The 10,478-nt window shown below is 42.5% G+C and overlaps 1 protein-coding gene across 1 annotated transcript; it reads left to right on the top strand.

The window, feature by feature from the left end:
• The first annotated feature begins 309 nt into the window (after nt 1-309).
• On the top strand, nt 310-8,598 carry LOC123623467. The gene is made up of 2 exons (XM_045530601.1): nt 310-4,719; nt 5,375-8,598. Exon 1 carries the CDS (start codon nt 1,208-1,210, stop codon nt 2,735-2,737), a length of 1,530 nt encoding a protein of 509 aa, XP_045386557.1. The 5' UTR covers nt 310-1,207; the 3' UTR covers nt 2,738-4,719; nt 5,375-8,598.
• The last annotated feature ends 1,880 nt before the right edge of the window (nt 8,599-10,478 follow it).

Genomic DNA, 10,478 nt, shown 5'->3' with positions numbered 1-10,478 from the left:
ATAAATCAATCTGCAGAAAATTGGCATCTTAAAAATATGGGATCTTCCAATCCATGGACATAATATGTCTTTTAATTTACTTAGGCCTTTTATATCTCTCAGCAATGTTTTATAAATTTTGGTACATAGGTCTTACACAGTTTTTATTAAATTTATCTCTAGTATTACATTTTTAATGCTATCATAAATAATATTGATTCTTAATTTCTTTTTCTAATATTTTATTGGCATTATATAAAAATATAATTGATATCTGTATATTGACCTTATATTCTGTAATTTCGCTAAAGTCATGTAATAATTCTGTGATGGTCTTAGAAAAAATCTTTCCTCAAAATTGACTACATAGGGTTAAATTGTTAAAGAATGTTAGGAGATTCTAACTGATGCTATCTGCTTCTGTACTAAGCTTGCTGTTCTAGTTGATGAAGGAGAAAGGTAAATAGTCCTCGGGGGTTTAACATAGGTATGCTTGATTAAATAGAATAGATGATCTGTACGTTAATGATTATAATCTGCTTATGTCGCTAAGAAGTCTGTAAAATCACTAGGCCCCTGGTTAGTGAAACCTTGAACTATTAATGATTGTCCTGTCTTTGTTCTCTTTGTTTTACTCGTACATGTGTGCAGGCACGTAGCCCTTCTCCGGAGGGGCATAAAAGTCCTGTACAATTGCAGATCGGGGCCACTCTCTCCGAGCAGAGGTGGTCGCCGGCCGGCTAATAAAGACTCCAATTAGACTTTTGATCCTTTGTGTCTGATTTGTGCGCTTTCACCCTACAACATTTGGAGGCCCCAGCGAGATTTGTGGGAGCCAGGGTGCGGAAGCGCAGGCTGAGCCCTTCGCCGGGGGGAGCTCCTGGGAACTAGTACCCAGCCCCGGGAAGGCTCAACCACCCTAAAATTTTGTGAAAATTCAGGAGTCTTCTGTTTGTTTGCACCGGTGAGTTGTTCTGTTTCGTTTTGTGGGCCCTCTTTGATTGCCTGAGGGAGGCTGGACGCAGCTGACTCCCCTGGTTTGAAGCTCTGAAGGCGAGACGTCGCTTGAGAGCTAGGTCTCTTGTTTGGTTCTGTGTTTCACGTCTTGTCTGTTATGTGTTTATTGTTATGTGTTTGTTATTTTAAACGAGATTCTGTAATAATAATAATTTGGTCTTAAGTTTTATATAAATAATCTTGTGTTTCTCTTTGGAACAGATTGAAAAAGATGGGACAGGCCGCCTCGAGATCGACTGGTTGCACTAATTACTCTCCCCTTGAGTGTTTTATAAAGAATTTTACAGACTTCCAACAGAGAGCACGGCCATATGGTTTCACTGTAAATTCTTTTGACTTACAGAAGTTCTGTGAACAAGAATGGCCGGCTTTTGGGGTTGGGTGGCCACCGGAGGGTAGCTATCAAAGATCTTTAGCTGCCCGGGTGCAGACGGTGGTTTATGGGAACCCGGGACATCCTGATCAAATTCCCTATATTCAAATTTGGAATGATATCTTGGCAGATAATCCTCGGTGGTTGCGTCGTTGCAAAAAGGCGGATTCTCCGCCGAAAGCAGTCATGGTGTCAAAGGTTGCAGGAGGGCCGGGAGAGGGACAAGCAGGCCGTAAGTTATATCCGGTACTGCCGGGACAAGGGGAAGATCCCCTTTTGGAAGGACCCCCTCCTTACGTTACAACCCACTCCCGGGAATCGGGGCAATCGGAGATCGGAGTCCAGAGCCCACCTGATCTAGCAAGTCCCTCACATACTCGTAGTGGTTCCCAATATCAACCACCACCTGGTGGTCACATACCTGAGGTCCCTATCCTTCCGCTACGACAAGCACCTATGAACCCAGGGATTGACCATCCTCCTTTTATGATATATGTCCCTTTTTCCACCAGTGACCTGTATAATTGGAAAAATCAAAACCCTTCTTTTTCTGAGAAACCCCAGGGATTGATATCTCTGCTGGAAACTATCTTTTTCACTCATCAGCCCACCTGGGATGATTGCCAACAGCTCTTACAGGTGCTCTTTACCTCCGAGGAGCGAGAAAGAATCCGAAGAGAGGCTACTAAGACAATTCCGGGTCCGGACGGGCAGCCGACAACTGATCCTGTCCGGATTGAACGCGTTTTCCCTTCCCTGCGCCCTAATTGGGATCCGAATGATGATGAAGGTAAGGGGGCTCTCGATCAGTATCGCCAGACTCTGCTCCGGGGTATACGGGCTGCCGCCAAGAAGCCGACTAATTTGTCTAAGGTGAGTGAGACAGTTCAGGGACAAAATGAGGCCCCGGCGGCATTTTTAGAGCGCCTCTTTGAGGCTTATCGCCTTTATACCCCAATTGATCCTGAGGCACCCGAAAATAGGCGGGCTATTAATATTGCCTTTGCTACGCAGTCGGCCCCTGATATTAGAAGAAAGTTACAAAGATTAGAAGGGTTTGAGGGGAAACTGCTGTCTGAGTTAGTGGAAATTGCCCAGAAGATTTACAACAACCGAGAAGGATCAGAGGTTGTGCAATCAAAGAAAATGGCTAAGATCTTAGTAGCTGCTATGGGGAATTCTCAGAATCTGTGTGCGGACATGAATAAGACTAAGAAAGGAAGACATCCCAAGAAAGGTCGCAGTGATGTAGGACCAAACCAATGTGCCTATTGTAAAGAATACGGACATTGGAAGAAGGACTGTCCGCTCCTCCAGCAAAAGAAAGGGGACCAACCGGCTTTAGTTCTGGCAGAAGAGACTGAGTGACGGGGCCCGGGCTCGATTTTCATGAGCCCCCGAGAGCCCAGGGTCACGTTAAATGTAGGGAGCACTCCGGTGAATTTCTTGGTAGATACTGGAGCTACACATTCTGTTTTGCAGAAAGCAATAGGACCCATATCGGAGGTAAAAACCTCCATACAAGGGGCTACAGGAAAAACTAAATCCTATCCATGGACTAGGACTCGAATAACTAACTTGGGAAAAGGAACAATTACTCACTCTTTCTTGGTCATTCCTGAATGCCCATATCCACTTCTAGGCAGAGATCTGTTACACAAATTAAAGGCCACTATAACCTTCCAGGGAGACGTGACCGAACTCTCGTTCGATCAAAGCCCTTCTGCTATGCTCCTCACGTGCCCCTTATCAGAAGAATATTTGCTAACTGAAGAAATTTCTGAAGAGGTTAAATTGAATAGATACCTACAGGAGTTACAATGTAAAATACCTGGTGTCTGGGCAGAAACTAATCCACCCGGACTAGCTTCCCACCGCTCCCCCATTATTGTGCAATTGACTAGTACCGCCACACCGATACGCGTACGGCAGTATCCTATTAGCTTAAAGGCAAGAAAAGGAATTGCCATTCACATAGCAAGACTTAGACAGGCAGGAATTCTGGTGCCTTGTCAGTCGGCTTGGAATACTCCTTTGCTCCCAGTCCTGAAGCCGGGGACGAATGATTATCGACCGGTACAGGACCTGAGGGAGGTAAATAAAAGAACTGAGACTATCCACCCAACGGTGCCTAATCCATATACTCTTTTAAGTATGCTGCCTCCAAACCATCAAGTCTACACGGTGCTGGACCTGAAAGATGCCTTCTTTTCACTTCCATTGGCGGCGGTAAGTCAGCCCATTTTTGCTTTTGAATGGATTGACCCAGAGGGAGAATACTCGGGACAGTTGACTTGGACTCGATTGCCACAGGGGTTTAAGAATTCCCCCACTCTGTTTGATGAGGCATTGAGTCAAGATTTGGTTCAGTTTCGACAGAACCATCCCCAGGTGACTCTGCTGCAATATGTGGATGATCTCCTTTTGGCTGCACAAGACCAGGCAACATGCAAAAAGGCAACTGAAGATTTATTGCTTGAATTGGCCCAGTTAGGGTATAGAGTCTCTGCCCGGAAAGCTCAATTGTGTACTCCAGTAGCCACATATTTGGGTTATGAACTAAAGGGAGGAAAAAGAACTCTCTCCACAGACAGAGTTCAAGCGATTTTGAGAATTCCACAACCTCAAACAAAGAAACAAGTGAGGGAGTTCCTGGGTGCAGTAGGATATTGTAGACTTTGGATTCCTAAGTTTGCTGAAATAGCAAAACCATTATATGCAAGTACTGGGGGAAAAGGAGAAACCCTAGTATGGACTGAAACTGAAACAGAAGCTTTTGAAAGTCTAAAGCGGGCACTTGTGAATGCCCCAGCACTGACCCTGCCTGACGTGACTAAGCCTTTTAAGTTATATGTGGCTGAAGCACGAGGAATAGCGAAGGGGGTGTTGACACAGGAGTTAGGACCTTGGAATAGGCCGGTAGCCTATTTATCAAAAAGGTTGGACCCAGTAGCCTCAGGATGGCCAGGGTGTGTGCGTGCCATTGCGGCAACTGCTGCCTTGGTGAAGGAGGCCCTGAAGCTGACTTTGGGGCAGGATTTATGTGTAATTGCCCCGCATTCAATAGAAACCTTGCTAAAAAGCCCTCCTGATAAGTGGCTGTCAAATGCTAGAATAACACAATATCAAGTGTTGCTATTGGATCCGCCTAGAATTAGGTTTTTGAAAACTGCTTCCCTTAACCCTGCTACCCTACTTCCGGACACAGAGCCATCAGAACCTTTGCACGATTGTTGTGAGATACTGGAATCCTTGACAAGCCTGCGGCCTGACCTTACAGACCAGCCTTGGCCGGACCCTGAGGAAGAGTTATTTACGGATGGAAGCAGCTATGTGGATGAAGGAATAAGGTATGCAGGGGCGGCAGTAGTTACTAAGGACCGGGTTATATGGGCACAAGCCCTCAACCCAGGGACGTCAGCTCAAAAGGCCGAACTTGTTGCCTTAACTCAAGCCCTCAGGTGGGGAAAAGACAAAGTTGTTAATATTTATACGGACAGCAGGTATGCTTTTGCTACTGCACATGTTCATGGGGCACTCTACCAAGAACGGGGCCTTTTAACTTCAAGTGGAAAAGAAATAAAGAATAAATCTGAGATTTTAGCTCTTTTAGAGGCTATATGGCTGCCGAAGAAAGTGGCCATTATTCATTGTCGGGGGCATCAGAATGAGAGTACCCCTACAGCGAAGGGAAACATGTTTGCTGATGTCACTGCTAAGGAAGCTGCCCGAAAACCAGTGGGGCCTCTCCATATTTTGCCTGTTCTGCCTGAGCGACTCTTGCCGCCCTCGCCGGTTTATTCAGAGGGAGAATTGGAATTGGGAAGGACTCTAGGAGCAACCACCGATCCGGGAGGTTGGAAAATCCTTCCAAGTGGCAGAACCTTAGTCCCACAGCACCTGGGTCGCCGGTTAATTGAACAAATACATCAAAGCACGCACCTAGGAAGCACGAAGGTGGCAGAACTGCTTCAACGAGACTATTATATACCTAATTTGCGTCAGATGACCCAACAGATTACGGCCGGATGCCTGACATGTGCGCAAGTTAATCCAGGTAAAAGATTGAACCCCCTCCCCGGAGTCCGGTTGCGAGGACAAGCCCCTGGGGAGCAATGGGAAACTGATTTCACGGAAATCAAGCCAGGCAAGTATGGATACCGCTACCTGTTGGTATTCGTGGACACTTTCTCAGGATGGGTAGAAGCATTTCCCACGAAATCAGAAACAGCACAGGTAGTAGTAAAGAAGTTAGTAATGGAAATTGTACCTAGATTCGGCCTTCCTTTAGCCCTGGGGTCCGACAATGGCCCGGCATTCATTGCCAAAACTACTCAATTATTAGCTCAGGTATTACAAATTAAATGGAAGTTACATTGTATTTATAGACCGCAAAGTTCAGGTCAGGTAGAAAGGATGAATAGAACATTGAAGGAAATATTATGTAAGTTAAGAGCGGAGACGGGCGAAGACTGGGTGAGCCTCCTTCCTTTTGCACTATTAAGAACCAGGTGTACTCCATATGTCAGAGGTATAACACCATATGAGATAATGTTTGGCCGTCCACCTCCACTGGTTCCTAAAGTGGGAGAAGAGAAACTAGCTGAATTAAGTGACCACGCTCTTCTTAAATCCCTGCAAGCCTTACAGCTGAGCACCCGGAAGATCCACAACTTAGTCAGGGCTGCACACTCTAGTCTTGCTAATTCTCCTTCTGATAAAGTTTCTCTCCAGGTACAGCCCGGTGACCTTGTTTGGATAAAGAAACTCCAGCCCGCTACTTTAGAACCAAGGTGGACTGGACCTTTACCGGTGATTCTCACCACCCCTACGGCTGTAAAGGTGGCAGGAAAACGCCACTGGATTCACCATACCCAAATCAAGAAAGCGACTCCAGTCCAAGAAGAACGATGGACGGCTCGGCCCACCGAAGATCCACTAAAGATAAGACTTTTAAGACATTCCTCTGGAACATCTTGATGGGGGTGGTGGCGACGAGCCCCCACCAGCCTTTAAATTACACTTGGGTGCTCACGCGCACAGTCGATGGGACAGTGATAACTCAGAATGTTACAGTCTTTTCTCCCTTGCTATATTTTGATTTATGTCAACTTTTAGGTAACACTGAGCCTGTGATGGGGTTATTACCTGAAGGGAGGTTCGGAGCCTACGGATGTGGCAATATTAACATAGAAAAAAACATGCAACGTATTAGATATTATGGTTGCCCCACCACAGGCCCCTCGCATTGTCATGCAGATGGACAATACTGTATAGAGTGGGGCTGTGAGACTATAGCTAGTTGGATAAACAGTGACTCTGATATTATATTAACAAAAAAGGCTCCTAGGTGTGTCTCTTCAAATACCTGTAACCCCGTAACTATAAGTATTAAACGGGGCCAGGATCAGACTTGGGCCACAGGGAAGACCTGGGAATTTCACCTGTACGGAGGAGGGGGAAAGAAGGGGCCAGAAGTTTCATTCACTATTCAGAGATTTACCCCCGTTCGTCAATTTAATCCTATAGGCCCAAACCGTGAGATTTATTTAGGACCTGAATTACCGACACAAGCCATCCTAGAGCCTACAACACCAGAAAAGAGCTTGATGTCAGAGCCACGCCGAAAGCCTGTGTTAAATTTGTTAAATTCAGTGTATAAGTTTGTTAACCAAACAAAGCCTAATATAACTCGAGATTGTTGGCTCTGCCTTAATCCAGAACCTCCTTATTATGTAGGGATTGGAGCCATCCGACCCCTAGGTCAAAATGAAAATAATATAAGAAACTTGACTGCTGAAGAAATATATAAGCAACATTTATGCAAATGGGGTCAAAAGCCCAAGCTGACTTTAGAAGACCTACAGGGACAAGGGACTTGTATTTACCCTGTGGGGTTCCCCATATCCCAATCTCCCTATATGGCGTCATGTAACATTACCATTCAACTAAATAATTTGACAGATCCCGAACCTAAAACACTCTTGGTGGCCCCAAATGGCACGTGGTTTGCATGTACTACAGGTATCACCCCTTGTGTCAGACCCGCGGTAATTATGCAAAAGCAGGATTTGTGTGTTCTATCTCATATCGTGCCTCAAGTCTACTTTTATTCAGGAGAAGGCGGACGAGAACATCTTCAAGCTTCTATCCCTTGGCGGCTAAAACGAGCCATTCCAGTTTTGGTACCGTTATTAATTGGACTAGGCATTGCAGGCTCGGCTGCTGTAAGTACTGCGGCCTTAATAACTGAAAATCAAAATTTTAAAATTCTGAGTCACCAGGTAGATTTAGATTTAAGTGACTTGGAAAAATCCATTAGTTATTTAGAACAATCAGTTGATTCACTGGCCGAAGTAGTCTTGCAAAACAGAAGAGGGTTAGATTTATTATTCCTGAAACAGGGTGGATTATGTGTAGCCCTAGGAGAAACTTGCTGCTTTTACGCCAACCATTCTGGAATTATTCAGAATAGTCTTTCCCAGGTAAGAAATAGAATTCGGGAAAGAGAAGAACAAATTAATGCTGGACATAACTGGTATCAAAACTTGTTCACCTGGTCCCCATGGCTCACTACCTTGTTGTCAGCCATAGCCGGGCCATTACTGTTACTTTTATTAATAATACTGATCGGTCCATGCATACTTAAATGTTTAACAAATTATGTTCAAAGGCACATACAAGGGGTAAAACTGATGGTGTTGCGTACTCACTACCATCATATTTGCGATGATGACCTATGATAACTATCAAGGATTTGATATTTCCAAGAAAACCAGTGGGGAATGTGATGGTCTTAGAAAAAATCTTTCCTCAAAATTGACTACATAGGGTTAAATTGTTAAAGAATGTTAGGAGATTCTAACTGATGCTATCTGCTTCTGTACTAAGCTTGCTGTTCTAGTTGATGAAGGAGAAAGGTAAATAGTCCTCGGGGGTTTAACATAGGTATGCTTGATTAAATAGAATAGATGATCTGTACGTTAATGATTATAATCTGCTTATGTCGCTAAGAAGTCTGTAAAATCACTAGGCCCCTGGTTAGTGAAACCTTGAACTATTAATGATTGTCCTGTCTTTGTTCTCTTTGTTTTACTCGTACATGTGTGCAGGCACGTAGCCCTTCTCCGGAGGGGCATAAAAGTCCTGTACAATTGCAGATCGGGGCCACTCTCTCCGAGCAGAGGTGGTCGCCGGCCGGCTAATAAAGACTCCAATTAGACTTTTGATCCTTTGTGTCTGATTTGTGCGCTTTCACCCTACAACAAATTCCAGTAGCTTTTAAATACATTCACTTGGATTTTCTTCCTGTGGGTACTATTATATCATCTGCAAACAAAGACAGCTTTGCTTCTTCTTTCTCTTCTTCTTTTTTAAACTTAAAAAATTTTTTTTTTCTTTTAAGATACAGGGTCTCACTCTGTCACCCAGGCTGGAGTGCGGTGGTGTGATCAAAGCTCATTGTAAGCTTGAACTCCTGGGCTCAAGTGATCCTCCCATCTCGGCCTCCCAAAGTGCTGGGATTACAGGTGTGAGCCACTGTGCCCAGTCTTTCTTCTTTTTTAATCTGCACACCTTTTATTTCTTTTTCTTGATTTATTGCACAGGCTAGGACCTCTAGTCTAACTCTGACTAGGAGTGCTGAGAATAGATATTGATCATCATATGGATTTTATCCTTTATTTTGTCAAATTAACCTTGAATTCCTTACCACCTGGTTGTGATGTATTATCATTTTTATATATTACTGGATTCAATTTGCTAAAATTTTGTTAATTTTTTTCCACATATATTCACCAAGTATATTGGTATATAATTTTATTTTCTTGTAATGCTCTTGTTTGGCTTGAATATCCAGGTAATACTAAGCTCAGAAAATGCATTGAGAAGGGCTCCTTTCTCAATTAAAAAAAATTTGTAGAATTGGTATTTTTTTTCTTAAATGTTTTCTAGCATTCATCGGTGAAGCCATAAGTTCTGGAGTGCTCTTTGAAGGAAGATTTTAAATTATGAATTCAATGTTTTAAATAAGTATGGGACTGTTCAGATTTTTTATTTCTTTTAGAGTAAGAATTGTACTTGTTTTTTTCAAGGAATTTGTCCATTTCATCTAAGTTTTTGAATATGTGGGTACAAATTGTTTATAATAGTCCCTTATTGTCTTTTTCACAGCTGCAGTATTTGTGGTAATTTCCCTTTTTAAATTGCCCAGTGCTTGCTAATTTCAGTCTTCTCTTTTCTCTTGATCAGTTGAGCTAGTTTTGTCAATTTGATTCATCTTTTCAAAGTTCCAGTTTTGCACTAGTTTAACTGATATTCTCTATTCTTTGTCCATTTTCTATTTCATTGATTCTACTCTTTATGATTTCTTTCTTTCTTAATTTGGGTATAATTTTCCTTTTTTTTTAGAGGCTTAGAATTCTGCTTTTAGACATTTCTTCTTACCTAATATAAGCAGTTACATCTATAAATTTCCCTCTAAATACTGTTTCAATGTGTTTCATAAATTTGTGCTTGTTGTGTTTTTATTTTCATTCAGCAATAAATATTTTCTATTTTTCATTATAATTTCTTCTTTTACTCTTGGGTTACATAGAAGTGTACTCTTTAATTTCTCAATATTTGTGGATTATCCAGATATTTTTATTTTTAATTTAATTATGTCATACTCGGAGAATATATTCTATATAATTTCATTTCCTATAAATTTATTGAGATTGTTTTAACTTAGTATACGGTTGATTATTTGTGAATGTTCCATGTGCACTTGAAAGGAAAATGTATTCTGCCAGTGTTGGGCATAGTGTTTTATAACTACACATTAGGTTATTTAATAGTATTGTTCAAGTCTTTTACATATTTACTGGTTTTCTATCTACTTGTTCTATCAGTTAGTGAGAGGTAAGTTTTGAAATCTACAACTATAATTGTAGATTTGTCTATTTTGTCTTTCAGTTCTTTTTTCATGTACTTTTTGGTTTTTTTAGAGACAGGGTCTTGCTCCATGCAGGCTGGAGTGCAGTGGCATGATCAATGCCCACTACAGCCTTGAACTTCTGGCTCAAGCAATCCTCCCACCTCAACCTCCTGAGTAGCTAGGACTACAGGC

This window comes from Lemur catta, chromosome 1, assembly GCF_020740605.2.
Source record: "Lemur catta isolate mLemCat1 chromosome 1, mLemCat1.pri, whole genome shotgun sequence".
Taxonomy (NCBI): Eukaryota; Metazoa; Chordata; class Mammalia; order Primates; family Lemuridae; genus Lemur; species Lemur catta.
This window is presented reverse-complemented; position numbering and strand designations above follow the sequence as displayed.

Coding starts and splice junctions, on each gene's coding strand:
- LOC123623467 (XM_045530601.1), top strand. CDS start 1,208: ATGGGACAGGCCGCCTCGAGATCGACTGGTTGCACTAATTACTCTCCC.